The following is a 24,772-nucleotide window of genomic DNA, read 5'->3' on the forward strand; positions in this document are numbered from 1 at the left end:
TCTCGCTCAGCTGGCACCAGAAGCAGCATCTAAGCCACGGTCACGGTCACGCGATCGCCGACGGCGACTTCAATAGCAACGACATTCTCTTCCCGGACGACGACGAGGACGACGACGATACGCTGCTACCACTGTTTCCCTCCGCGTCGCCACTCCCAACGATACGCGCGATGCCGAGCTCATCGTCCCCCATAGAGATCGCCACGAGCCGGAACTCGTCGAGTTCACCGCGCAACCCGACCTCGAATCTCACCTCGCAGCTGCAGCAGGAGCAGACGAATCGCAACACACATACGAATGGCACACCCGACGTGAAAGGCCGTCAAGAATCGACGGCGGGCATGCTCGGAACTACACCTTACGGGGGACGCGGCGTGCCGATGCCTGCAAATGGGCGCCGGGAAAGCTATCAAGTCTCTGGCAGCCTCATGGGCGGCATGAGCTGGGGTGGCATCTCAATGGGAAGCTTCATCCGAGACGAGTAAGTCGTAATCTGCATGGGCGAGGGTTGTCAACATACTGACATGTGCACAGCATACTCATGGCCGGCACTTCACCCTACCATGGAATGCAGTCACCTTCATTCCACTCTTCGTCGTACCTGCCAAAGATGGAGGCTAATTACATGAGGGACTATGTGTGCTGTGACATTCATCTCGACTCGATGCACGAACTCCTGCAACATTACGAGGAAGCACATGCTGCACAACCGACACAGACCATGGGACGGACACCGAAAGATCAACAATATCCGAGTCGAGCTGCTAACCCGATAAGCACGGCACAAGCAGTCCAGCAGCAGGCACAAACGAACCAGCCCAATATGCCACCACAGTACCACATGCCGCACCTCCAGAATCCGCCACAACAGGCTCCGTCACCTCTGTTCAGCGGGCAGAGTTCAGATCAGATTGGCCACTTCGATAGCCTCGACGATATGGATATGGACATGAATGAAGGTACCCCAGGACCCCAGCCTCAAGGCTCGCAGTTTCAACCACAGCCACAATTTGGTCGCCAGCAGCCTCGAGGGCCATCCGTCAACGTCAATCTTGCCAATGCGTTCCAAGGTCAGGGCCTGAATTCGGCGACACCAACCACGCCACACGCGACCCAACCAAATCTGAGCTACCCAAATAACCCCACAGTCTCGTCCGTCAATACCCCGTCATTGACAACGCAGACTGCATCGCAACAGACCGCTACTCCAGATCCCTCACAGCCGAGTACGCCTGCAGAGCTAGACCCAGATTTTCTGGCTCAAATGGGTAACCTCAATTCGGCAGACTACAACCAGCTAATGCAGGGCAATTTCGACTTCAACAATTTCAACAACTTGAGCAACTTGAACAATGGTGGGTCCGCGACAATTGACAATCCTGAGAAGCGGTTGCTGAGCAAACAAGGCTATGGCAACAAGGGTTTCCAGAACCCAGCCTTCACGAATGCGCAAAATACAGCTATCAACAAGGTCCGAGAGAACCAGCTTCTTAATGGTCTGGCTGGTGTGGGTGGGTTTGTTGGCGAAGAGATCAAGCCATTCAAGTGCCCTGTCATTGGGTGCGAGAAGGCCTACAAGAACCAGAACGGACTGAAATACCACAAGCAACATGGACACCAAAACCAACAGCTCAAGGAGAATCCCGACGGCACTTTCTCGATCGTTGACCCAGCCACAAGTATACCATATCCAGGCACCGTCGGTATGGAGAAAGAGAAGCCATATCGATGCGAAGTCTGTGGCAAACGCTACAAGAACCTGAACGGTCTGAAGTACCACCGCCAACACAGCCCACCCTGCAACCCTGAACTTCGAACCAACATTTCCAACGTACCTGGCCTGCCGAACAATCTGCAAAACTTGAACGCCAATGTCGCCGGTGCAGGTTTAGTGGGTATCAACGAGAGCATGGGCTATTGATTCATTACTCCGCGGCTCGCTTACTCGGTCGTGCATTCGCGCACCGCACTTTTCTTCACCGCTCTCCATGCGCATCTCCAACCGTGGACGACGATCATCGCGGTTGCATCACTTCCCTCCATCTTTCCGAAGGACCAGTCTTTACGGCACATCACGGGAGTCTTGGGCGAAACAAAAATACGTCTCATTTTCATTACATGTTGGCACTGTGTCGTTTAGCGAGGCGTTTGGGAGCTATTGGGATGATTCTTCTCTGGGTGGAATTTGCTTTGAGAGAGGATATCTGGCTTCGCAAGGCCGCTCTTGCTACGATACCCCTCTAGACTGTTTGCTGTTTTTAGATTTCAAGCGCCTTGAGATAGAATGCCCGCCTGGATCTTGTGCAGATTCCTATGGGAGGCATGACCCGAGGCGCTTTCTTTTACTGCCTCGTTGCGCGTATTATTCTACGACGCAAAGCTAACATGGCAAGGATACATCAAGAATCAAAGTTATGGATGGCTTCTCGGAACGGTATCGGAAGGTACCACTGTGTTCGATAACACAGCATTAGATGGCAGTAGATTGGTAATTCAGCTTCGCACGCGAAGGGTTATAGAAACCTTGTACTATTCAGCACAGTATACATACATACATTCAGCAGAGCGCGAAGATGAACGTGCCTTCTACTACTTCGGCTTGATCGTGCCCGGGGGCAAGTGGCTTCTTGCCGTGCCGAAATCCGCGAACCTCCGACATGACCTCAACTGGATCATGGTAAGAAGCTCCTACACCGTGAATATCGTCTAGCAAAGTAACAATAGAGATGTCTGACACCACTGCAGATCTTTTCGATGTCAATAGGCCGGTGCCAAAAGCTACGGAGATAGCTTGGAAGCAGCCTCCGCCTCCGCAGAATCCTGTTGTGAAAGGCTTACCACTGCATTACCTGTCTCTCTTGGTCTCGAATGTATCATTCGTGCAGCAAGTACTCTGGAGTAACGCTGGGTTCGGCTCGTTGCGGGATAGGCCTGAGCTGGAGAGCAGTGAACCAAGATATGAGCCGACCGTGATCCGGACTGCTGGTATGCAGAGGAGTAAGAACGATGAGCATTATCTTCGGGCTCTGCTCGACGAGAGTTGGGATACGAAGAAGCCTACTAGCAATGTCCACTACTCTGTCAAAGACTACACGGATGCGTACAAATCCGGCAAGGTCACGCCGACAGACGTTGCGAAGGTGCTGATCCCATTGATCTCCAGAGAGGCTGAAACACCTACAAAGCACTCGACGGTATTTCTCCAGGTCAGACAAGATCTCGTACTGAAGGCTGCCGAAGAGAGCACGCAACGCTACAAGCAAGGCAGGCCCATCAGCCCACTGGACGGTGTTCCCGTTGCAGTCAAGGACGAAGTAGATCTCTCAGGCTACAAGAAGTGCTATGCGTCCAAGATCGACTTCACGCGCAAGGACGATGCCACGAGCCATTGCGTCAAGATGTGGCAAGATGCTGGTGCGGTCATTATGGGCAAATGCACGATGCAGGAACTAGGCAGCGACATCAACGGGAACAACCCGAACTTTGGAACACCACTCAACCCCTACAACGAGCACTACTACTGTGGTGGTAGCTCGACTGGAAGTGCTTACACTGTAGGAGCTGGCTTGATGCCATTGTGCGAAGGCAACGATGGAGGTGGCAGCATTCGGATTCCCTCGACGTATTGTGGCATCTACGGGCTGAAAACAACGCATGGGCGTGTGAGCAAGGCGCCGTCCACTGATCTTGCCCGTAGCACTGGTGTTGCTGGACCTATGGCAGCGAACATGATCGACCTAGAAATTGGCTACCGCATCATGGCACAGCCAAATCCCCAGGATCCTGATTCTGCTCAATTCAGAACGCCAGGCTCAATTTCTGTATCCGCTGGGAGTAACAAAGTGCTCGGCATCTACAAGCCCTGGTTCGACCAAGCTGACGCTGTGGTGAAGGAAAGCTGTCAGAAGATGATCGACCACCTCACCAGTAACCTTGGCTACACAATCGAGGACATCACCATCCCACTCGTCCCCGAAGGCCAACTGGCGCACGCCTTGACCATTCTGACCGAGCTGGTAGTAGGAGTCAAGCCATCAGACACATCCAAACTCACCCCAGCCAACAAAGTCCTCCTATCAGTCGCGCGCAAGAGCACCTCCGTCGACTTCCTCCAAGCACAACGCCTACGCAACCTCATCATGCAGCACCTCTCACACCTCTACACCAAGCACCCCGGCCTCATCATCGTCACCCCTTCAACAGCCGAAGCAGGCTGGCGCATCGAGCCCGGAGACTTAGCATACGGCCTCTCCAACTCGAACAAGCAACTGAAGAACATGACCTACGCCTGGCTCGCCAACTTCAGCGGATGTCCCGCCATCAGCGTTCCCTGCGGCTACGCAGACCCACCCCCATCAACCAAAGACTCAAGCAAAGTCCCCATGGGCCTCTGCGGCATGAGCGACTGGTGCAGCGAAGATGCCCTCATCGCCTTCGGCTACGACTGTGAACGCTATCTCCATGATGTCCTCCCGGGTTCAAGGTTGAAGCCGGGGAATTGGACCGATGTGCTCGAGCTCGCGAAGGCCCGACCGAAAGGAGGCGAGTGAAGCCCGAGAGTGAAACGCGAGCATGGAAGTGCAAGTAGCAGCACTCCTACGGCCCTTTGCCTGTATGTGTAGAAATGAGCGAGGAGAGATAAAGTCAGATTGATGTCAGCATGCGGTGCTGAAAATCTAAGAATGGGTACTGTACTGGTCGTGGAGGTAGACTTTATAGCCTCGCTTTCCCACATGAACCTTGTACGCGGTGACGGCGTTGTTTGGTTTCTCTCGGCTGGGTCTTACGAGGCATGTCTGATAAGTCGTGGCACGCTATTGCTAAAGTCTGATTTGAAGCATTCATGTGCCTGTACTCCGAGTGGTGCAGTGTAGTGAGGCTTGTACGAGATCGCGAGGAAGAAGGACCAGGGTGAGCTGAGATCTTGTGCGACATGATAATCTCGTGGCGTCTTGGAACCGCTATTTTCGCGAACCCGAAAATGCTCGCCGTGGCTACTACATTGACACTACAGCGTTGCAGAGTAAAAGTCACACGTCCACTCGGGAGCCCATAAATCCCCTGACTCCTCGCACCTGGCTAATCCGAGCAAAGCGAAATCGTGCAGCAATACCATGGCAAACCTGTCCTATGCTTTATCCCATTTCCCATGCCCGTCGTCCGCAAACGCTTGACCATGCCATTAAGTTTGATGTTGGGTAATTAGACGGCAATCCTCGCGTGAGTGCACTTTGCCATATATTTCGATGTCGTTCGTGTGGAACCAGAAATTGGATGTTATGCTGCTGCCCGAGATGCTTGGGGTACCACTGGTGCAGCATTCTCGGATGGCACGTATCGTTGCGATGCGCGTCGTCCAGCAAGTAGTCCGCTGAGATCCGAATCGCCACGCTCGGACTGTTCCTTGAGATAGGCTTCAAGCTCAGGTGGCAAAGTCTGGCCTCGCTCCCAAGCCGCGAGTATACGTTGGTTGATTCGTTGTGTGATGGCTTGATCGCGACGCTGCTCGAGCTGCGCCATGTGCTGCTGGCGAGCTGCTGTTTCTGCAAGTGGCTCTTGTTCGCTCTCCATGTTCGCGTCTTCGGTCTCTGCGTCTCCTTCCGATTCTGCATCGTTCATCTCTTCGTCATCTTCCTGAATGGGTGGTTGACGGCTGTTGCTCGCATCTGCATCTTCCACCACAACCGAGATCTCGGTCTTCTTCGTGATAGAGTGCCTTCTGTAATCTTCGCTGGGTCGATCTCGCCTGTCCACGAAAGGGCCGATGTCGTTGCCAGTTGTGTCGACTACAACCACTCCTTCGTCCTTCTCGTAGCGCTCCCGCGCCCACTTTGTACCCTCCCAACAGCAGAAGTCCTGTATCTCGTTGTAGGTCAAGCCCAATGAGTCGAATGCATCAAACAGTCGCCTGTGGTGCTTGAAGCGGCCCAGACGCATGCGGTGAGGTGGGTGGCAGTAATTCAGCCCGGGATAGCGTGCCTCAGCGCTGTTCAGATCGCCATAGAAAGTAGCGACTTCAATGCGGACTTCTGGCACCAAGTTACGAGCCAGGTGTGCTGAGAAGGAAGGTGGGTCGTTTGGCGTTGGGTGAGGAAACAGGTGCGAGTAGAGCAGATGAGCTATGGGCGTTTGTCGTCTCATGTCTGCTGTTGGGGTTTGAGGTAGAGGCTGGGAGGAGGCGCGCGGTGGTAGCTTCAATGTCAAGATATGATCGGTCGAATCGTGCTATGCGTTGCCACTGTATGTCGGTGTTGTGACCAAGAGCAAGATGATGAGGGTAGGGAGGAGCCAGAGACAGCAAGGTGCGCGGCACAGCACGTGGCTAGCGGCAAGGTATGGCGGCAGGCGAGAGCGTGATTGATTGATTGATTGATGAGGGCTGTGATAGCGAAGTGGTGAGGGCAGGAGCGCAGGAGCGCAGGAGAGGAGGAAGGAAGGAACGAGGGAGAGAGAGTGGTCGTGGGTGAAAATGCGGCACGGTGGTGGTGTATTGGAAGAGAGTTGGCACCACTCACGCCTTAGATGAGCGATGGAGAGACCAAGTGCAAAGCAGGGCTGATTAGAGGCGCTCGGCGGCCGCGCAGGAGTGGACAGCAACGCGAGCGAGATGCAGCATCACGCAGCGCAGCGCAGCGTGCAGCAGATGGAACCTTGGGAGGGTTGGCGACGACGAACAAGATAGGTAGATACACCGAAGCCTGCCACCTGCCACTACATCCATTGAACCTTCCACCAAGGCACCCCTCCGCACCTTACAAGTTACAACGTCAACACAACACCAGCGGACAACCTTGGAAGTCTTTGCGAGAGCCAAACCCAGGCATTCTTCCGCCATCGACTGCCACATCACCGTTAGACTTTGCTCCTTCGACGCCGCAGCACGAGTTGTGTGCCCGCCCGAGTTTCATCCAGCGCTTCTAGCATCCATGGATCGTAGGACACGGCGAGTGCGACTACTGCTTGGCTTCGTGTCATCTGCCATCATCATATCATCGGCAGCAGCAATGACAGTAGCATCATCATCGCGACCACCATCGTCGCGCTGGCAGTAACGTACACGGTACAGCACAGTACAGGACAGTACAATTACCGTGACCCTGCCTGACCCAGGCGCAGTAGAATTATACGCGTTTGACCCTTCCTCGCTGCAACTACCGCGGCCTGGATACACTTTACAGCCAGCGGTTCAAGAGGAACACTAAATCTATAATTCGACGCATCACTTTCCTGCCATCGAAACCTTCCCTTCTCTCAATCACGGCCAACACGACCGCCGAGTCAGCAGTTGCTGGTTCGCCTGTGCTTGCATACAGTAGTGAGCAAGTGAGCATCTTCAGATCGGCGGCCTATCCCAGCGGACATCGTCCCTCCAGCAGCCAGCACGCCCCTCACGCATACATGACACAGCCGTGCCAACGCGAACCATTCTGTAGCACCCTGCAGCCGCTCGCCGTGGCTCTTTGCATCGAGAGTGGCCGGAACGTAGCCCAGACAACCGGTCGAGCTTTCGCCGTGGCAGTCACTTCTGCGGCTCTGCCGGTTGCTGTAGCCATGAAGTGGAATGCGAGTATGCTCACCGCTGCAGGCGCTGTTGCTTTCAGCGACCTGCATGAGAAACTGTATAGGCGACGATGATGTGCGCTCCACCGCCACGCACGGCAATGTTGTGGACAGGCGCATCTTCATGCATACGCAGCGCAGCCAATGCAGCGACCCGTGGAGCGTGTACTGTATCTGCAAAGAATGCTCCGCAAGGGTCATCCCGTCTTCGGCGACTGCATGATTGGCTCAGCCGGATGACACTTCGCTGATTGATTTTGTGCCAGACTTCACGTCCAGCTGCCTCTCCTGCAGCCCAGAGCCAGACAACGTGATCCCGTCATGCGCGCTGCCATCCACTCGACTCACTGCTGCAAAGCATACGCGCCGTGATCCATCAGCCAACCTTGCTTCCACCCTGCGCCCACTCGTTTCAGGATCCTCCCACGTCTCCGCAGAATGGCAAAGTGCATTGCAAGCTTTCAACCTAGTGCAGCGGACACGTACCTGTACTCGTTGGCTAGAACTGCCGACACTGCCTTGGCGACCATCGGATCAGATGACACTTTGAGCTTGTTGGATGCCAGCAATCTCAAGCTCCTGCAAAGCGCCAAAGGGTGTCATTCCGGCGTCGCCTGCCTCGAGGCCGGAGGCGATTCTCATCTGGTCACTGGCGGTCGAGATGGTCTGGTCCGCTGCTGGGACACGAGAGCAAAGAAAGTTGCTGAATTTGCTGAACCGAGAGGAAATGGAATCTCCTCTCTGGCATGTGTCGACCACTACATCGCTGCTGGCACAGAAAGCCTAAAGGAAGGTCTGGGGGATGTTAGCGTGCTGGTATACGATACTCGCAATCCCTCGACACCACTCAGACAGTACAACGAGTCGCATACGGATACCGTCACCCAGCTCACATTTCACCCGACTCAGCCACATCTGCTTCTTTCCGGCAGTACAGATGGTCTTGTCTCCATCTTCGATGTCAACCAGGCCGACGAGGATGATGCGCTGCAGCAGGTCCTGAATCCACGGTCTGCGGTCCACTGCGCTGGATTCCTCGATCACGATATCGCTTACGTGGTATCGACTGACGAGCAATACTCACTGTACCCGCTCGCGAAGACTGCTTCGGAGGACGAACAATTACCTCCGCCGATCGTGTTTGGCGACATCCGCAAGAAGCTGCAGTGTATGTATGTCGTCGACGTACTCGTTCAGGAGGATGGACCACCTCTGATGGTATATGGCCACACCGAGAAGCAGACACTGTCCATCTCTTCACTTGGCGCACCTGGAGCTTGGTCTTTTGGGCAAAAGGTCGAACTGCCTGAAGCTCATGGCGAAGAAGTTGTCAGAGATCTGCTACTTGCTGGTCAACGGGCGTATAGCTGTGGAGAGGACGGTAATGTCAAGGCGTGGAGTCTTGGTGCGTGAGCCATCAGTAGGCTAGCTCTCCGTCTTCACTTCTGGTCTCACATCCTAGCATACCCTCGATCATTTAGGCGGTTCATTCCGTCCTCACATGCGCTTTGCCCCTGCTTCACCGTCTCACAATCGACCGTGGGCCTTGCGCTCGTGGCTACTTACCCCGTTGAATCTACTCAACAACACTTACGAGCACAAGAAGCAACTAGCAGATCTTATCTCCTTGGGTATGTCAACTCACGGCATCTACACTAGTCGCCTGAGATCCGCACGCATCAACAGGGCTTCACGAAGCCGTGGTCGGAGTCCCGACCTTGACAACATGATGTTTCAAGGCGATCATCTATGGGATCAAAGAGTTGCAGGTCCCGAGCGACAAAGGTACCTTTGGGCTCTGCCTCCCACGTCGTACTCCACTGATGTCATGCTAGTCTTCTGGCGCGACTTCCCACTAAGCGACGACGCACCATATGTGACGACGACGACGAAGACGACATCGAGATAGTCGAGAAGCCGGGATATCGGAAGAAAGCCATTGACCTGACCACTCCATTCACAGAACATGTGGAGACCCCTAGCGGTGATGGTGAAGGGCCTTTGTTCGCGGTCATCACCATCAAGACCAGAGGTGGTCGCGTCATCAGGACTTTGGAGGATGTGACAGTGGTTCGCCAAATTTCCCAATACGCCAAGAAGCTTGACAAGACAACGAGCCGGCGTGTTGAGATCATCGACGACTGCCAGCGCGACGAAGAGACGGTGTTGCAGATGCTGGAATTCTGTCACTCAGGGTCATTGCCATCCCTCACCACTGGACGATCACACTTGCTCTCGAGTCAGCTTCGCGAGAGGGTCAAGCTCTACGATCTTAGTCTCGCACTAGGCGTGCCAGGTCTGGAGACTGCGGTCATTGCCCAGATCCGCGGCTGCAGTGGGATGGATGCCGAAATCTCTGCAGACTTCGCTCGCTACTGCTACTTGCCAAGTCATGACCATGTGAATCCGCAGTGTACGCTTGGAGTACTCGTGAAGCAACTTCTGCGCACACACCTCACGGCCATGGGCCAAAGTGGTGCCGCGAACTTAATTCAGGAAGAAGGTGGCCCTCTTGCGGGCCAGCTTCACAGCATACTCATGGAGAAATACCTGGCATCTGGAATGGAGGGCTCGGGCGAAGTCGAGCAAGGACATCACGAAGCAAGGACTCAATCGGGCGGATACTCAGAGGAGCTCCAAGAAGACCAAAAGCATGTATTTTCTTTGAGTAGGTGTTTGATATCACAGAGGATATGGACTGCATATGCTCTGAATCGATGCTCTGCAGTACATGAGTCTGGGTGCTCTTCCCGAATAGCATGACACCAGAACGAAATGGTTTCAGCCACGGCCTCCGAATTGAGCCGACCAAGAGAAGTCAATGGCAATGCACGGTCCCAGTCTTTTTCCCGACACGTGCTTTGAAGCAGTCACAATGATTCCGCGCAGCAACAAAGGTCTTGTTCCGACCATTGTGTGCTCACAATGTCTCGTCCCGTGTCGATGGCGTGGCAACATTTTACAATGAACACAGCCGTTTGGCGCTTTGTTGACGAGAAACTTGATAAGCGACCTGGCCGGGTCTGTATGCTCAAGTTCTCCATACAAACACTAACAGCCCTTGAGACAGAGTCCTTTAACACATCACACTCGACTCTAGACAAGTACTGACATGTTTCCTGCAGAGAGTGACGGTCTCGATTTCAACGCCGCTGGCACGGCAGAAGTCAGACCCGATCCTACCAAGTGGACGAAAATGAAACCCTTCTTCACTGGTCCTCAAGAAAAGCCTCCGAAAGAGGCCCCTGCTCCTTACGCACCACTAGCTCAGCCTCAGCCTCCTCGTCGACCCCCACCAATGAACCGTGCGGCCAGTGCGGGTCTCCAGGTTACGCTCCAAAACAACATGGTATCCCTCGCAGAGATGCAGGAGCGTGTCAATGCCGACCCGAGTAAGCACGCCTACCTCCCTCCCATGCCTGCTCCACCACTCAAGACAATACCACGGACCATGAGAAAAGCTAACCCAACTGCCGTACCACAGACAGAACCCATTGAGCCCATTGCAAACGCTGAGCGTCCCGTGATGACGCCACGAGCGGCCACAACACCTCCAGCGGGCGCAGCGTCGACGCCGATAAAACGAAAGCCGGTTCCGAAGGCTACGCCCGGCGCTGCAGCGGCGGCGGCTGCTGCGATGTATCCCGGGTCCAAGATGCAGCGTAGCAAGACGTATGATGCGACCACGAGTGTGCCCGACCATGAAACTAGTGAGCTTCACGCAGCGCCTACGTCCCAACAACCTGTTACACTACCCACGCAGCAGGACTCGCATCCCCCACCGGAGATGGAACCTGAGACTATGCCACGTCGACCCAATCTCTCACGCTCAGCATTCTCCAAGCCGATGGTACGAAACCGCAAGGATGTCAGGGATTCTTTCGTACCGCCTCGTGCTTTCTATGGCCCAGCCTCGAAGGTGAGACCATCTCGTCCCAGTGGGAAGAGCCTACCTCCTTCTCAGGCGATTCGCGTTCAGACCCCTACCTTGCTATATGAGTTTAGCGTGGGTCTGGGCTCGCAAGCTCGGAGCGACACCACCTTCGAGCGACATGCGCGGTCTGAGAAGGAGATAGGGAAGAGCACCGATACTAGAGACTGTCTCGTGGCCGCTGCCACCACTTCTGTAGTGCCTCGACGGTATGGATGTAAGACAGAGGTAAGTCGAAGTGGAAAGAGCTTTGTGAGGAGAGTCTCACGTGCTTAGTGCGGTGTGCATGTTAAGTGAATAGGGTCGTTAGACGGTGGTTATCGTGATCACTGTGGTAGTTCTGATTGATTCGGCTGTTGCCGACGCCAAGGTAATTTTGGAGGTTCGAGTCGTGAGTTTTCTTCCAAGTCACGGTGCTAACATCGACTCTGATCTTCGTTCCCGAATTGTACTAACATCTGCCAGGGCCATTTCGCATCCTCAGCATCTCGCAAGCGTGCGGGTAAATCCTCTCACGACCAGGATATGTTTGCTGTCGGGGCGGCGGATTTCCCGGCACGCTTGCGAGATGCTGAGGATGCGAAATGGCCCTGGCAGATGTTACCATCAAACCACCTCCTGTAGCTCAGTATAGCATGCCCATATTGACCATGGTCTTCAAAGCTTTTTGTATGACCATCTCTGCGCGTCACCTCCCCAGCATCATCTAGGTCTGACGACACGCTCTTGATGACTTCATCCACGTTGCTTCGACCCTGTCTACCATAACCTCAAGAGCTCTTTACTGCCTCTCCGCATGCACGAACATGCTATTTCAGGCTCAGCACTCTACCGGCCAGGATGTGTCCAACGGCAAGTACCTCCGAGAAGTACCCCATCTCCGAAGACGGAGTTACGATAGTCCGTATCGCATGTAAGAGAGTCTGACATACATGCTCAACATGAACATACTTCGTTAGCAACTGAACTCAGCGGAACAACCCAAGCGAAACAAGCCAAGATGATCACAGGCATAGCACACATAAACCTCCTCGTCCCAATCGGAACCCTCGACCAAGCCGAAGCATTCTACGGCAAAACCCTAGGCCTCACACCAAGACCCGGTCCAGAGGGATGGGCAGGCCGACTAGCTTGGTGCATATGACCCACCATACCTGATACATTCACTTCACTAATGCGTTCAAAAGGTTCGACATCGGCACCTCAGGCCAACAAGTGCACATCGCCTTCGGCGAGAATGAGAATCTGAAATCATCTCGACACCCCTGCTTCAAGATCGAGTCTCCCGGTGCGCTTCAAGAGCTCAAGCAGAAGGTATGGGAGCATCATCTGAAAGGCGACGCCGCAGGGCCGAAAGAAGCGGATGAACCTGGAGCGCAGAATTCAGGGAATCAGGGGAAGGGGTATCCTACTCGGTTTTTTGCTCGGGATTATGCTGGTAATAGGTTGGAGTTCAGTCTGTGAACGAAATTCAAGTATGTAAAGGCAGTAAAAAACACTGTTCTGCCAAGTTTGCAGTGGTTTCTAGTACAGTGATGCCTTGTTCTGCGTCATGTGTTTCATGCAAGTCTCAAATGCTCTCTTCATCAGCTGGGGTGGCGACGGCAGAGTCGACAGCTTCTTCGATCTCCTTCTTGTCTTCAGTCTCCTTCTTGATCTCAGGCTCCGTAGTCAGGCGTGCACTTCTACGCTTCTTCGTTGGAGCGACATTTCCGTCTGGACTTGGAGTACCTGCCTCCTTGTCCATCTCGTCTGATTTGCGCTTGGAACGCCGTGGTGGCGATGGCTTCTTCTCATGTTGGCCATTGTCGGAGGCACCAGCTGTACCCGCGCCTCGTCCCTTGGCTCGACGCTTTGCTGGTGGGGACGGCTTCTCACTCGGTGGCGATGACTTCTCACTTGATGGAGATGGCTTCTCACTCGGCAAAGATGGTTTCTGACTTGGTGGCGTTGGTTTCTGAACGGTGATAGTGTCCTCCTCGGTGATAACCAGCGTATCAACCGTCTTCGCGTGGTCTTTGAGGCCCTCTTTGGGTGGCAACAGACTATCTGCATTGGAGTCGTTTCCAAGAGCACGGGCTTTGCCTCGACGTGGCTTTGGAGGAGCTGGGTGCTCTAGCTCTTTGTTGCTGATAAGCTCTTCTGGCCGAGTGCTTTGGTCCTTTGAGGGTGGGGACGGCTCCTTTGGCTCGGCCTTGGCTCTGGTGCGTCGCTTCTGTCGGAGAAAAGGATGTCAGTCACAATCGAGTACCATGTGGTAGTGTCTCGGAGACTGATGTTGAGTTGCGGATGAAAACCTTTCCGCCAATACGACTTACCTTGGGCGGTGATGGCTTCTGTGCCTCACCGGTATTGTCAAGCTCCTCTTCTGGCTGAGCACGTCGTTTCCTGGATGGTGGTGCTGGCGCCTGTGGTTCGGTAGTCACTCTGGTGCCTCGCTTCTTCTGAACAGCAGGGTGTTAGCATCTTTCTCGGTAGCCTGTGGCCAATACGTACCTTTGGTGGCGATGTGTTTTCTGCCAACTCATTGTTCTCGAGCTCTTCTTCTGGCTGGGCGCGGCGTTTCTTCGATGGTGGCGATGGCTCTTGTGGCTCGACATTCTGTTTGACGCCGCGCTTCTTGATGAGCTTCTCATCAAGCACTTTGACGAGCTTCGGACCGTTCTTGTGGTATTCGACAGTGCATCCCTCGAAGTTGCTGGGGACCTTGCGCAGGCCGACAGAGTGAGACTTGGTGTTGTATGCGATGATCTTGCGATTGCCCGGAACGTATCTGCTCAGACGTACGAAAATCTCTGGAGGATCGCCTGGCAGGGTTGGTGGGAAGCCACGGTTCACATCCAGCAAGACCCAGTCTGTATGTCGGTTAGTACAGTAGCTCTCAGAGTTGGTTAAGATTTCTCACTCTCGGTGCCTTCGATAGGCAGTGGCTCGTATCCGCGACCCATCTTCTTGCCTTCGGGGCTGTTCTTATCCTTGTCACGGCGCTGTCGCTCGCGTGTTGCGCGGTTGATGAAGCTCTCCTTTTCGAGAGCAAGCTCGTGCTTGCGCTGTGAGGCGGTGCCATTTGGAATTTGACCGCAAGCGTCGGTTGCTGGCTCCTTCACCTTCATCATATCCTTGACCTTTTCATCGGAGAATCCAAACAGCTTGAAGTCATCTTTCATGGCCTCGGGTTGGAGACCTTGTGGCGGTATTGTGGGACGAGCGAGGCGGTCCAGTTGCTGTCTGCGGTCAGCTTCTTCGCCTGCCATGTTGAGTGTGAATCTGGTTTGTGGAAGGTGAAGTTGATGGAAGGAAGTCGTGCTGGTGTGCAACGCCGGGAAGTGGTGGGGTTAACGGCGACGCTTGTGCACGGTGGGAATTGCTTTTGGTAAGGATGAAGCGCGAACAGCAGAACTTACCGATGGACGAGGCATGGTCGGCTTGTTGTGGATTCTTGTATGTTCTTCGGGCAATATGCTGTCTGTTCTTGGGTTGAGTCGTGGAAAGAAAATTGATCTGTTCGAGAAAAGATTCAATGCCGACTTATATGGTACGTTGGTGGCTGGGAGAGGTCCTATTGTCTTATTCACGTCTATTGTGCCGGAACATTCGCACGTGGTCGACAATACTCACGCGGTCTATGTAATGCTTACGACAATAGCAGTGCTCGAGGTCAAGCAGAGTCTGTATTGTCGGATAATGTTGGTATTGTTGTGTCTGCCATATGCTGGCAATGTGGTCAGGATCAACGCAGGGAGCTGTGCCCTTCCCGCTGTCCTGGGTTGCATCATCTGTCCGACCAGTAATCTCGCCGCGAACCTCTTTCCACGGAATCGATGCTTGACGGCTTATTTGCAGATGCCAGGTCTTTTGACACAGGCGATTGACGCGGCACTGGCGAGAGCAATAGTGACAAAAACCTGAACAGAGTTCCCCCAGTACCTCGTGTCTTGCAAGCACTACCGAATAGAGACACGCGCGTCTGCACTTCGATGTTCTGGAGCAACTGCTGCGCCAGAACCTTGATCAGGTGGCCGCATCTGTTTGGCGACAGCGTTCATTGTCGAGCTTCGTTCGATTGCTTGGGATACCGAATCCTCATACCAAACGGGCTCCTCCTTCGGTCGAGATGATGCCCATTCCCAGCCATAACTGGAGCCACCAGGTGCAAGCTGAACACGGAGTACCACGGCGCTTGGCTGGATATGTCGTGTAGAATCTCCGCCGGTCAATAGTGCGGTGGAGACTCTGAGCGAGTCAAACGCAGATTCATATACGATGCGACCTTCATTCGTCTCAGACCCTCTCGCTCACCCAGATCGCACCTCTGCATCCCGCTCGGATGACTCCTGTCAGGAGCTCATACGGATTCGCCTCCTTTGCATCGTTCTCCACCGCGTGATCAAGATGCTCCAGCTCCTCATCTCGGATTCTCCTAATGTCCGTTACCAACTCTCTCAACTCCTCGCCCGGCTCCTCTCCTCTCTCCTCCATGTCCTTGAACCAACTCAACAGCTCTCTGACCTGATTGTTGTAATGATCACCAATCTCCGTCTCCACAGCCTCGGTGCAAGCCATTGCAGCCTCTCTACCCATCACCCCTGTACTCCAGCCAAGAACTGTTGCCGCAGCCTGCCACATGGGATACATTGCGGTCGGTCTTATGCGGTGCTTCGCCAACAGTTCGTTGAACTTGGTGAAATGGCCGGCTTCTTGATCATACATGTGCTTCATCAGAGGTCGGAGATGAGGATGTGCCTTGACGATGGGTGGTGTTTGCGAGGTGTAGATCAGGGTCGCAGCGAGCTCGCCGGCATGATTTACACGCAAGGCAGACTCAAGGAAACGTTTCTGTGCATGATTGAGAGGTCTCCCGCGAGCTTCTGTTCGGGGCGTCTTCAACGTTGCGGGTTCCTTCTCAACCTGGTCTCGATGTATGCTCGAGGCGGCGAACGTTCGGCGAGCTTGCAGTTGGAAGGCCAATGGTGTGACACGTGCCTTGAGGGGCAGAGAAGGTGTAACTCGCGACATAACCGCAGTCGCGAGATGATGGTTGCAAGATATGTACCGACAAGCAAGAATACACAGAACGTCGTGAAAGTCAAGGCGTTGCTGCCGTTTCCAGTTCTTGACGACGTCAGGGATCTGGCCGTTAGCGCCGATCAAGCGGCTCGGTCCATGTGCGGTAGACGCGCGCTGATGCGCATGGCAGGAGCACTTTCACTTCGTCGTTGCTGGCTTCACCTCACTTTTCTATTGTCTTCGCTCCGACCGGCCTGCAACAATAGAGACTACATGTACGCACTTCTGGCCACTGCGACTCTCCGATACTATCGCTGAACATCTTTCGACACCTTTTCTACCCATTCATATCACCAAACCCCGTTCTTTGGCTCGCTCGACGCGAACACAAACCCAACAAAGAAAGACGCCCATCTTGACACCATCTTGAACCTCGAATCACGACTTAGGCGCACATCAAGTCGCTACAGAAACCATCCCCATTCTTTTAAGACTCCTCCCAATTCGCCTACACCATGTCCGACGTCGAAAACGGCCCGAGCCTCAACGAGGAACTGCTGGACTTGGTCGCTGGAGACTCTGAGAGCGAGGCTGACGATATTGATCGCCTTGACGAGGTCGATGTTGAAGGCAGTCGATCCCCGAGTCAAGAGCCCAAGCCGAGTGTCGAGAAGGTAGAGGACTCGCAAGGCACGCGGAGGGGAGTCGCGCAGAAAGTCAAGTCACGGGGTCGGAGAAAGCGCAAGCAAGAGAGCGAAGAAGAAGATGCTGGGTAAGTCCTGTCCATGCCTTTGAGTCATTGCATCCTCCCCAGACGCAACTTGTTTCCCGCGCGTTTGACACTTGAGGCATCTTTCCCTCCCTCTACACCACCGCCACTTGCTTGACACACACAATGAGCATCACCGCTGACCACCGCGAAAGCTCACCCTCACCCGCCGAGTCACCTCGGTCTGGCGGCATGGACGAGTCTGATGGCGAGGCAGACGCACCTGCAGAGGAAGACGACGAAGCTCCCCTGTTTCCCATAGATGGCAAGTTCCGAGACGAAAGCGACAGAGTCCGCGTGATGGCCATGACCGAAATCGACCGAGAGGCAGAGCTGGCAGAGCGAGCGGAGCAGATCATACGACACAGACAAGATATGACCTTGAAGAGAGCGACAATGCAGAGTCAGGCTGCTGCTAGCAGAAACAAACGCAAGGCTGCAGAGGACCTCGAAGACGGCAACAAACGTAGCATGAGGCCGAAGACCGCGAAGCAGAACGCGCTGGACAGCTATAGGAGAGCTCGAGAAGAGAAGAACACTCAGCGAAGCCGCATGGAGTCAGATCGCGGGCGAAGGGACGATCGGGACGAACGCTCACCCTCTGCCTCTGACCGAGATGCAGATGGCGAGAGCGAGGTCGAGTGGGCTGAGCCTGCTTACGAGAGCCGTCGCGATGATCCACCTGCAGACCTCAGGGACTTTGAACGCTGCAGGGTGGGTCGCTCCAACTTCGCCAAGGTTTGTTTCTACCCAGGTTTTGAAGAATCCATCAGAGGCTGCTTCGCTCGCATCAGCATTGGTCTGAACCAGGAGAATGGGCAGAACATGTACCGCATGACCCAGATCAGAGGTGAGCAGTATAAGACCAGCAACTTCAGGCGACTCCCAGTACTAATGGCAGTTCCAGGCTTCACCGAGGGCAAGCCCTACCAGCTCGAGAATGCGCACGGCAAACAATTCACTACAGATCAGTATGCTCTCGTGGCGCACGGAGCAGCCGAGAAAGCGTGGCCGTTCTCTGCCTGTTCTGATGGCAAGTTCAACGAAGCAGAATTCACTCGATTCAGAGATACCCTTCAGAAGGACAACATCAAGATGCCGTCACGGAGATTCCTCACCAGCAAACTCGATGCTATCCACGATCTGCTGAACCAGAAGTTCACGGAAGACAGCCTCCAGATCAAGTTTGCGAAGCAGCGAGCCATGGAGCTCAAGTTCGACCCAGCGCATATTGCCAGGCAGAAGCGGAAAGACATTGCCAAGCGTCGCGCGGATGCAGAGCAGAATGGCGATGAAGAAGAAATTGCCAGGTGCGATTCCGAGCTCGAAGCGCTGGATAACAGCGCTGCCAACACGAACGGTGCGGTTAAGGCAAAGCCGGTCATGGCGAAGACGACACCGCAGCACGATCGTCTTGCGCAGCTCAACCATACCAATCGGCACAAAGAACAGGAGAGAGTACGTCAAGCCTTGATCGCTGAGCGCAAGAAGGAGATCAAAGCGCGGGAGGCTATGAAGGAGAAGCAAGCGCAGGCCGCGAAGCTCAAGGCTGAGGCCGCGACCAAATCTGGAAAGCGCGAAGCAGCATTGCAGAAGTCTGCCATGAAGGATCTCTTCGGTGAGGGCTCAGACATTAGCCGCGCAGGCACTCCGGCCAGCGGCATCGACACGCCAAAGAAGAGCCGGGCTCAAACGCCACTTACACAACCTGCGAATGGTACTAAGCTGCCGGTAGGTGCGCTGAAGAAGAAGAACCTGGACGACGATGTGATAGGAGGTCTGGACTTGGACATTGACGTCGAGATATGAGGTGGGCGCGTTCACGCCATAAGCGACGTGGGAGTTCAGTCTACTTGCTTGTATCCTCACACTTGTGATTGTAGAGCGTTGACAGCGATATAGCGTACAGACTGCAAAAGCTTAGAGAACGTGGAATGACATTTTCTTCGGATTCTCTGGCTCTCTACTAACATGATGAACCTTCAACATGACCTGCTGCTCGTTGGGACAAAGTTGCCGGACTGCCTCGAGTCTTCCCAGCTTCGCTACATTGTGAAAATATTACTCAGATCAAGGAGGGCTTCCTGACCGAACACACGCAACACCTTAGAACATCATCCTCCACGCTTACCAATTGAAGCTAATAGGATACCTCGCCCCAGCATCTCCCCAAGGATGCATTCCTCCCCTGGCTGGAGGCATCATGCCGAAATTCATGACATTACCTCCGCGCATCATTTGACCATACATGTCAGACTGTTGCGCTCCTGAGAACCCCCTGGCGTTATTGTATGGCAGCAGTCCATAGTTTGTCCATGTGCCGTAGTTATGCAGGGGCCAGTGGTTAGTGCTGCTGTATGGGTCGTGGCTGGCCTGCCATTAGCCGTTCATGTGGTGGTCGATGAATGCTCGGGTGTTGCGACCGCCGTAGCCTTCGAAGGGAGCTGCCATGGCTGGTGGTGTGTACTGGAGGAGTGGTAGTTTTTGGTGTTATTGTGGTTGGTTTGGTTGGTTCGGTTGGATGGTGTTTCGTTGTCTTTGGTTGTTTGGTCTGGTGAGGAGAGAATTCATGGTCTCCCGAGTAGTTTTATGCTAGTTGGAAGGTGCAGTGAATGGATGATAGCCGTCTATTCAGTGCCTGTGAAGATCGCATCTCGACACGCTGGACACGTTCTGACTGTCCGTGACATAGTCGCGAGGTGACACTGATGAAGACTGCGTACCTTCTACGTCAATTGACTCATCATGAAGCTCACGGCTGCTTTCGAGCCGACGCCTGAAAGGGGTTACACGCGGCTGTGGCAATTGACATCTCCCACGTACTACTTTGACCACTCGAAGTGCTCCATGTGCCCGAACTGGTAATGCACATGATCTCCGGCTAGATGGCTGTTCCTGTGCCTTGAGAACGATAGCGATAGCCTTAATGGAACCCATCATCGCAGGCTGGCTCGATTCGCACGTAAGTATGGCACTGTCTGGCCCAGGAGATTGTTCATCACTTATCGGCAATGACAACGAGCCCACTTCTCTCGCAACACAATACATTGCGCAGCCGGTAATGGCGATAACACATTATCATTCCAGCTGATATGCCTCCATAGCAGTACCCTTCCAGACTCGTTCACGATCCTGATCAGTGAAATGGTATTCGCTGTCGTCTAAAACAAACTCAACGACATCTTTCCAGCACACCCAGGAGTCTTCCTGCCGCGGTCCCTTGAGGTTGCAAACAGGCCAGTCGCTGCCAAACATGACGCGGCTTGCGCTGAAGCACGCAAAAACATGCGACACCCAAGGCTTCAGGTGATGTGCAATATTGGTGGTTCCACCCATAGCTTGGGGCAGTTCACTGAAAGCACCCGATAGCTTCATATATGCAGTCGAGCATCGCGACATTGACTCAATGGCTCGACGCCAACGCACGTAGCCAGCGCCATCCTTCTGGAACTCTGGCTTGCACAAGTGGTTGAGGATGAAGACGACCTTCGATCCTTCCGGAACACCTTGATGCGATGCTGACATGCATTTCGCGAACGCCTCGAGTTGCCACACGCCGCCCGATTGTTGATCGACCCCGACATCGAAGGAGAATCCGCGCCTGCCAAGGGTTTTCAGGTTGTTGATGAAGTTGCTGCCAGAGACCACATCAACGAACTTCTTCTCATCGTGAATCGATTGGAGGAGAAAGCGGAATCCTTTGACACGCCGCCATGTCTCCTGTCCAGCGGCTTCTTCTGCTAATCTTAACCATTCTTCCAAGACAACGGGCGGCTGATCCATGGGTGCCCATGCCACGATTGCTTTCAACATCTTGCTATCACGCTCACCGTAGCCACCTTCGACGACGTTGCGCAAGAATCTGATCTCGTCAAGAGGATTCTTGGCCCACTCTGATACGGCCCCGGAAGGCTTAGCATAGCGGACATCTGTTTCGACATATACAACTCCATCTACGTGGCCTTGCGGTGAAGCTTGATAATAGTCGGCCAGCACATGCTCCTTGGCCAGAGGCATACCCAGAGTCATCCAAGAGTGGCCAGCCTCATCCGCCATGTTCTTGGGCCATAAGTGGATGTGGGCATCGATGATGGAGTTGCTAGCCATGGTGTCGAACGTTGTGCTTGGACGCGTCTCTTGTCACTGTGATATTTGCTAAAGCGACAGGGATACGCTTGAGGTGGCTGTCACCGTGCTAGGCCACCGTGATAACTTGCCAGTTGTTCTTCCGCAATCGTTCTCAAGTGATGCCAGCTCTCGATCGAAGCTTGTTGAGAAGAATGTGCCGAGTCGGTGTTCGATCATGAGAGCTCGTTGCTTGATGTCCCGAGCAGCTCCCCACCTGCCCACATCGGCACTTTTGAGCTGCAACCATGGTCACTTCGAACATGGCGCGTACTTGCTCTTGCAGACGCGTGGATTGCGCACAGCTGGCTGAAATCATTTCGCGGAAGTCAAAGTATTGTTGACCTTTCGTCTCCGCATCCAAGCATGGCTCAACTCCTACCAGGCAAGGTGGCTGCTATTACAGGCGCAGTGACGGGCATTGGGAAAGCAATCGCAATCGACTATCTCAAGCACGGTGCATTAGTGGCTGTGAACTATTACCCAGACGACAAGTCGAAACAACAATTCGAAGACCTTAAGCAGGAAGCTGGCGCAGGCGACAAGCTTATTGGCGTGGCAGGAGATATAACGGAACCAGCGACTGGACAGGAATTGGTGGAGCAAGCGGTGGAGAGATTCGGAAAACTGGACATCTTTGTGAGCAATGCTGGCGTGTGCCAGTTCGCAGACTTCTTGACGTACGACTCACCGCGAGTACTTACAGTATGAATACGGCTGACATTACGACTAGAATATCGCCAGATCTCGTCAACCACACCATCTCCACAAACCTGAACGGCGCATTCTTTGCAGTGCAAGCCGCGGCGCAGCAGATGGCGAAGCAGGAGCCTCAAGGAGGCAGCATCATCGGCATTTCGTCTATCTCAGCCCTTGTTGGTGGAGCTGGCCAGACACACTATACACCCACGAAGGCAGGCGTCCTCTCGCTCATGCAGAGTACGGCTTGCGCTCTCGGCAAACATGGTATCAGGTGCAACGCGCTCTTGCCTGGGACAATCCGGACGCAGTTGAACGATGAAGATCTCGCAGATGAGGACAAGAGGAAGTACATGGAAGCTCGAATACCGCTTGGCCGGCTGGGAAGGACCAAAGATTTGGCGGGTCCAGCAGTTTTCCTGGCTAGTGATTTGAGCGAGTATGTGACCGGCGCGCAGCTCTTGGTCGATGGTGGTCTTTTTGTGAACCTGCAGTGATCAGAATCAGTCAAAGCCACCAAAGTCAGATTCGTCGCCTGCATCGGATGCGTTGGCCTCCTGCCTGTTCCGGCTACCCATGATTGCGCCTTTTTTCTTATTCTCTTCCTTGCGCAAGAAACCTGGCTTGGTGCTGATTCTCGACTTTCTTGCTGCTTTGGGATCCCTTTGCGCGCCGCGTGTCGTCCTCGATTCCACCCCACGTTTTTTCAGGTCTTGCTTTGCCTTCTTGCTCAACGTCGGAAGCGCATCGAGCAGCCAGGGTTGGACACCCCCCGTCATATCCGCATCCGGGATGCCTTTGAGTCTGTGTGCAGCTGCGACCAGGTTCGCGATTGGCTTCAGGAACGGGATATCTTCTTTGCTGTACAGTGTCACAGCGACGCCTCCTTCTCGTCCGGCTCGCCCTGTTCTTCCGACACGATGCACATAGGCAGCGCTTGAAGTCGGTATATCGTAGTTCACCACGCCGTTGACACCTCGGAAGTCCACACCTCGTGAGAGCAGATCAGTGGTGATGAGGACCCAGATCTCTCCTTTCCTAAATCCGGTCATCACCTTGTCTCTGGCTGTATCTGAGAGGTCAGAATGGAGAACAGCTATACGGCTAATTCCTCCTGCTTCAGCTGGAATGTCATAAACAAGTTCCGAATGAAGTGCGACAGCACGCTCAATTGTCTGCGTGAAAACCAGAAATGGCGGCAAGAGTGGCGGCCCGACATCTCTCGATGTTGCTGCAGGGTGCAGCAGCTGCCGCAAGCCCATAAGCTTTCCTTGCTCTGATGCAGCATATACGAGTCTATGCTGGACATTGGGAACTGCCGAGTCTTTTAGACCAACCACAAGTCGTACAAGAGGTGCTGCGACCAGATCTGAGCCGCCCTCCTGAGAGATGCGTGCTAGACGAGTATCAATCGTTGATCGAGCCAGCTCCTCGATGTTACTTCCCATTGTTGCGGACCATAGGCTGACATGCATCGACCCTTGCGGGAGGCTATTCCAGATGGAAAGAGTCTGATCCCGAAATAGTGGATCCAGAAGCACATCGGCCTCGTCAAGGACCAGGTGCTGTATATCTGATAGAACTGCCGAGCCCACTTCGGAAGCATCCTTGACTGCACTGGCCAGAATTCCTGGTGTGGCAACCAAGATATCAGACTTGACGACCGTCTCGCTGCCGCCCTGAGCCTCGTCCTGCTCCTCCGATGGCTCCACGGTCTGTGTCGCTAGCTTCATGCCCTTGCGAACTTGAGAAATTCGAACGCCTGTGCCTTGCGCTAGCTTCCTTCCTTCGTTGGAAATCTGTGAAGCCAACTCTTTGGTTGGGGCCAGAATGATCGCGGAGATCTTCCTCCGAGCATCTTCAGAGGTCTTGTGTCTGGCTTTGCCAATGCTGTGGATCAAGGGGATCATGAACGCTAACGTCTTACCACTGCCTGTGGGTGCTACAGTAAGCAGACTGGTCTTGCCGTTTGGAAACGAACTCCTCAACGCCTCTGCCGCAGGTAGCCATTCGTTGTCCTGATCCATCAAAAGCGCGAGGGCTGCCATTTGAACCTCTGTTGGCTCACGGTAACCTTGATCGTCGATGTTCGAAGCGAGTCGAGTAGATAATCCGTATTCTGATTTGAGCTCGGCGAAGGATCGCAGAGGCCGAGGATGTACTGAGATCTTGTCTGTCTTACCAGCCTTCGCCTTCTTCTTCTCTACGCCATCTCGCTTGACCTTTTTCGACGGAGCTGCCTTGATCCAAGTGACCTTTAATTTGTGCTTTTGCAGGATTTCCTTGCGCTCGTTCTCTGACATGACCGTCGATCCACTGCTTCCAGATCGCAACGTTCCAGTGACATGCTCCAGAACCTCCTCCTCATTGTCGTCGCTGATGTCGTTGTTGCTGCCGTGTTTCTTCGATCCGCCTTCATTGCTAGGCCCTCGTACCGTCTTGTGGCCATCACCACCAAAGAAATCTAGCTCATTCGATTCGTGCGATCGTTCCTGTGTCCTTTTGCGCTTCCTCGAGCTGTTCGTAATACCACCTTGTTCGCCTGTCCCGTTGGAGGACAATTGCGGTCGCGTGAGATCGCCGCTCGAGGGAGTGCTATGCTGCGGTCGCAAGAGGCCACCTTTTGATAGCTTTGTTGATCGCGACAACAGCTGGAATGGATCCATCGTTGTGACCAGATG

The 24,772-nt window shown here is 54.0% G+C and overlaps 12 protein-coding genes across 12 annotated transcripts; 7 read left to right on the top strand and 5 right to left on the bottom strand.

Moving 5' to 3' along the window:
• Positions 1-170: 170 nt before the first annotated feature.
• On the top strand, positions 171-1,921 carry CLAFUR5_12011 (Transcription factor SFP1; the record flags this gene model as incomplete). The annotated part of the gene is made up of 2 exons (XM_047911159.1): positions 171-481; positions 535-1,921. 2 exons carry the CDS (start codon positions 171-173, stop codon positions 1,919-1,921), a joined length of 1,698 nt encoding a protein of 565 aa, XP_047766901.1.
• Positions 1,922-2,674: 753 nt separating this feature from the next.
• CLAFUR5_12012 (Fatty acid amide hydrolase) lies at positions 2,675-4,550 on the top strand (the record flags this gene model as incomplete). The annotated part of the gene is made up of 2 exons (XM_047911160.1): positions 2,675-2,677; positions 2,727-4,550. 2 exons carry the CDS (start codon positions 2,675-2,677, stop codon positions 4,548-4,550), a joined length of 1,827 nt encoding a protein of 608 aa, XP_047766959.1.
• Positions 4,551-5,277: 727 nt separating this feature from the next.
• On the bottom strand, positions 5,278-6,141 carry CLAFUR5_12013 (uncharacterized protein; the record flags this gene model as incomplete). The annotated part of the gene is made up of 1 exon (XM_047911161.1): positions 5,278-6,141. One exon carries the CDS (start codon positions 6,139-6,141, stop codon positions 5,278-5,280), a length of 864 nt encoding a protein of 287 aa, XP_047766960.1.
• A 1,857-nt stretch (positions 6,142-7,998) lies between these two features.
• CLAFUR5_12014 (uncharacterized protein) lies at positions 7,999-8,973 on the top strand (the record flags this gene model as incomplete). The annotated part of the gene is made up of 1 exon (XM_047911162.1): positions 7,999-8,973. One exon carries the CDS (start codon positions 7,999-8,001, stop codon positions 8,971-8,973), a length of 975 nt encoding a protein of 324 aa, XP_047766957.1.
• An 88-nt stretch (positions 8,974-9,061) lies between these two features.
• On the top strand, positions 9,062-12,115 carry CLAFUR5_12015 (uncharacterized protein; the record flags this gene model as incomplete). The annotated part of the gene is made up of 4 exons (XM_047911163.1): positions 9,062-9,345; positions 9,396-10,228; positions 10,686-11,719; positions 11,957-12,115. The coding sequence occupies 4 exons, from the start codon at positions 9,062-9,064 to the stop codon at positions 12,113-12,115; spliced, it is 2,310 nt and encodes a 769-aa protein (XP_047766958.1).
• A 376-nt stretch (positions 12,116-12,491) lies between these two features.
• Positions 12,492-12,955, top strand: CLAFUR5_12016 (uncharacterized protein; the record flags this gene model as incomplete). Its single annotated transcript, XM_047911164.1, has 2 exons — positions 12,492-12,625; positions 12,679-12,955. The coding sequence occupies 2 exons, from the start codon at positions 12,492-12,494 to the stop codon at positions 12,953-12,955; spliced, it is 411 nt and encodes a 136-aa protein (XP_047766955.1).
• Positions 12,956-13,061: 106 nt separating this feature from the next.
• Positions 13,062-14,745, bottom strand: CLAFUR5_12017 (uncharacterized protein; the record flags this gene model as incomplete). Its single annotated transcript, XM_047911165.1, has 4 exons — positions 13,062-13,706; positions 13,810-13,935; positions 13,988-14,346; positions 14,397-14,745. The coding sequence occupies 4 exons, from the start codon at positions 14,743-14,745 to the stop codon at positions 13,062-13,064; spliced, it is 1,479 nt and encodes a 492-aa protein (XP_047766956.1).
• A 1,027-nt stretch (positions 14,746-15,772) lies between these two features.
• On the bottom strand, positions 15,773-16,507 carry CLAFUR5_12018 (5-demethoxyubiquinone hydroxylase, mitochondrial; the record flags this gene model as incomplete). Its single annotated transcript, XM_047911166.1, has 1 exon — positions 15,773-16,507. The coding sequence occupies one exon, from the start codon at positions 16,505-16,507 to the stop codon at positions 15,773-15,775; it is 735 nt and encodes a 244-aa protein (XP_047766953.1).
• A 506-nt stretch (positions 16,508-17,013) lies between these two features.
• On the top strand, positions 17,014-19,076 carry CLAFUR5_12019 (RNA polymerase-associated protein; the record flags this gene model as incomplete). The annotated part of the gene is made up of 3 exons (XM_047911167.1): positions 17,014-17,270; positions 17,423-18,117; positions 18,175-19,076. The coding sequence occupies 3 exons, from the start codon at positions 17,014-17,016 to the stop codon at positions 19,074-19,076; spliced, it is 1,854 nt and encodes a 617-aa protein (XP_047766954.1).
• A 1,269-nt stretch (positions 19,077-20,345) lies between these two features.
• On the bottom strand, positions 20,346-21,374 carry CLAFUR5_12020 (L-rhamnono-gamma-lactonase; the record flags this gene model as incomplete). The annotated part of the gene is made up of 1 exon (XM_047911168.1): positions 20,346-21,374. The coding sequence occupies one exon, from the start codon at positions 21,372-21,374 to the stop codon at positions 20,346-20,348; it is 1,029 nt and encodes a 342-aa protein (XP_047766979.1).
• Positions 21,375-21,758: 384 nt separating this feature from the next.
• Positions 21,759-22,588, top strand: CLAFUR5_12021 (L-rhamnose-1-dehydrogenase; the record flags this gene model as incomplete). The annotated part of the gene is made up of 2 exons (XM_047911169.1): positions 21,759-22,072; positions 22,126-22,588. The coding sequence occupies 2 exons, from the start codon at positions 21,759-21,761 to the stop codon at positions 22,586-22,588; spliced, it is 777 nt and encodes a 258-aa protein (XP_047767412.1).
• A 6-nt stretch (positions 22,589-22,594) lies between these two features.
• Positions 22,595-24,757, bottom strand: CLAFUR5_12022 (ATP-dependent RNA helicase ROK1; the record flags this gene model as incomplete). Its single annotated transcript, XM_047911170.1, has 1 exon — positions 22,595-24,757. One exon carries the CDS (start codon positions 24,755-24,757, stop codon positions 22,595-22,597), a length of 2,163 nt encoding a protein of 720 aa, XP_047767411.1.
• Positions 24,758-24,772: the final 15 nt, after the last annotated feature.

This window comes from Fulvia fulva, chromosome 10, assembly GCF_020509005.1.
Source record: "Fulvia fulva chromosome 10, complete sequence".
Lineage (NCBI taxonomy): Eukaryota > Fungi > Ascomycota > Dothideomycetes > Mycosphaerellales > Mycosphaerellaceae > Fulvia > Fulvia fulva.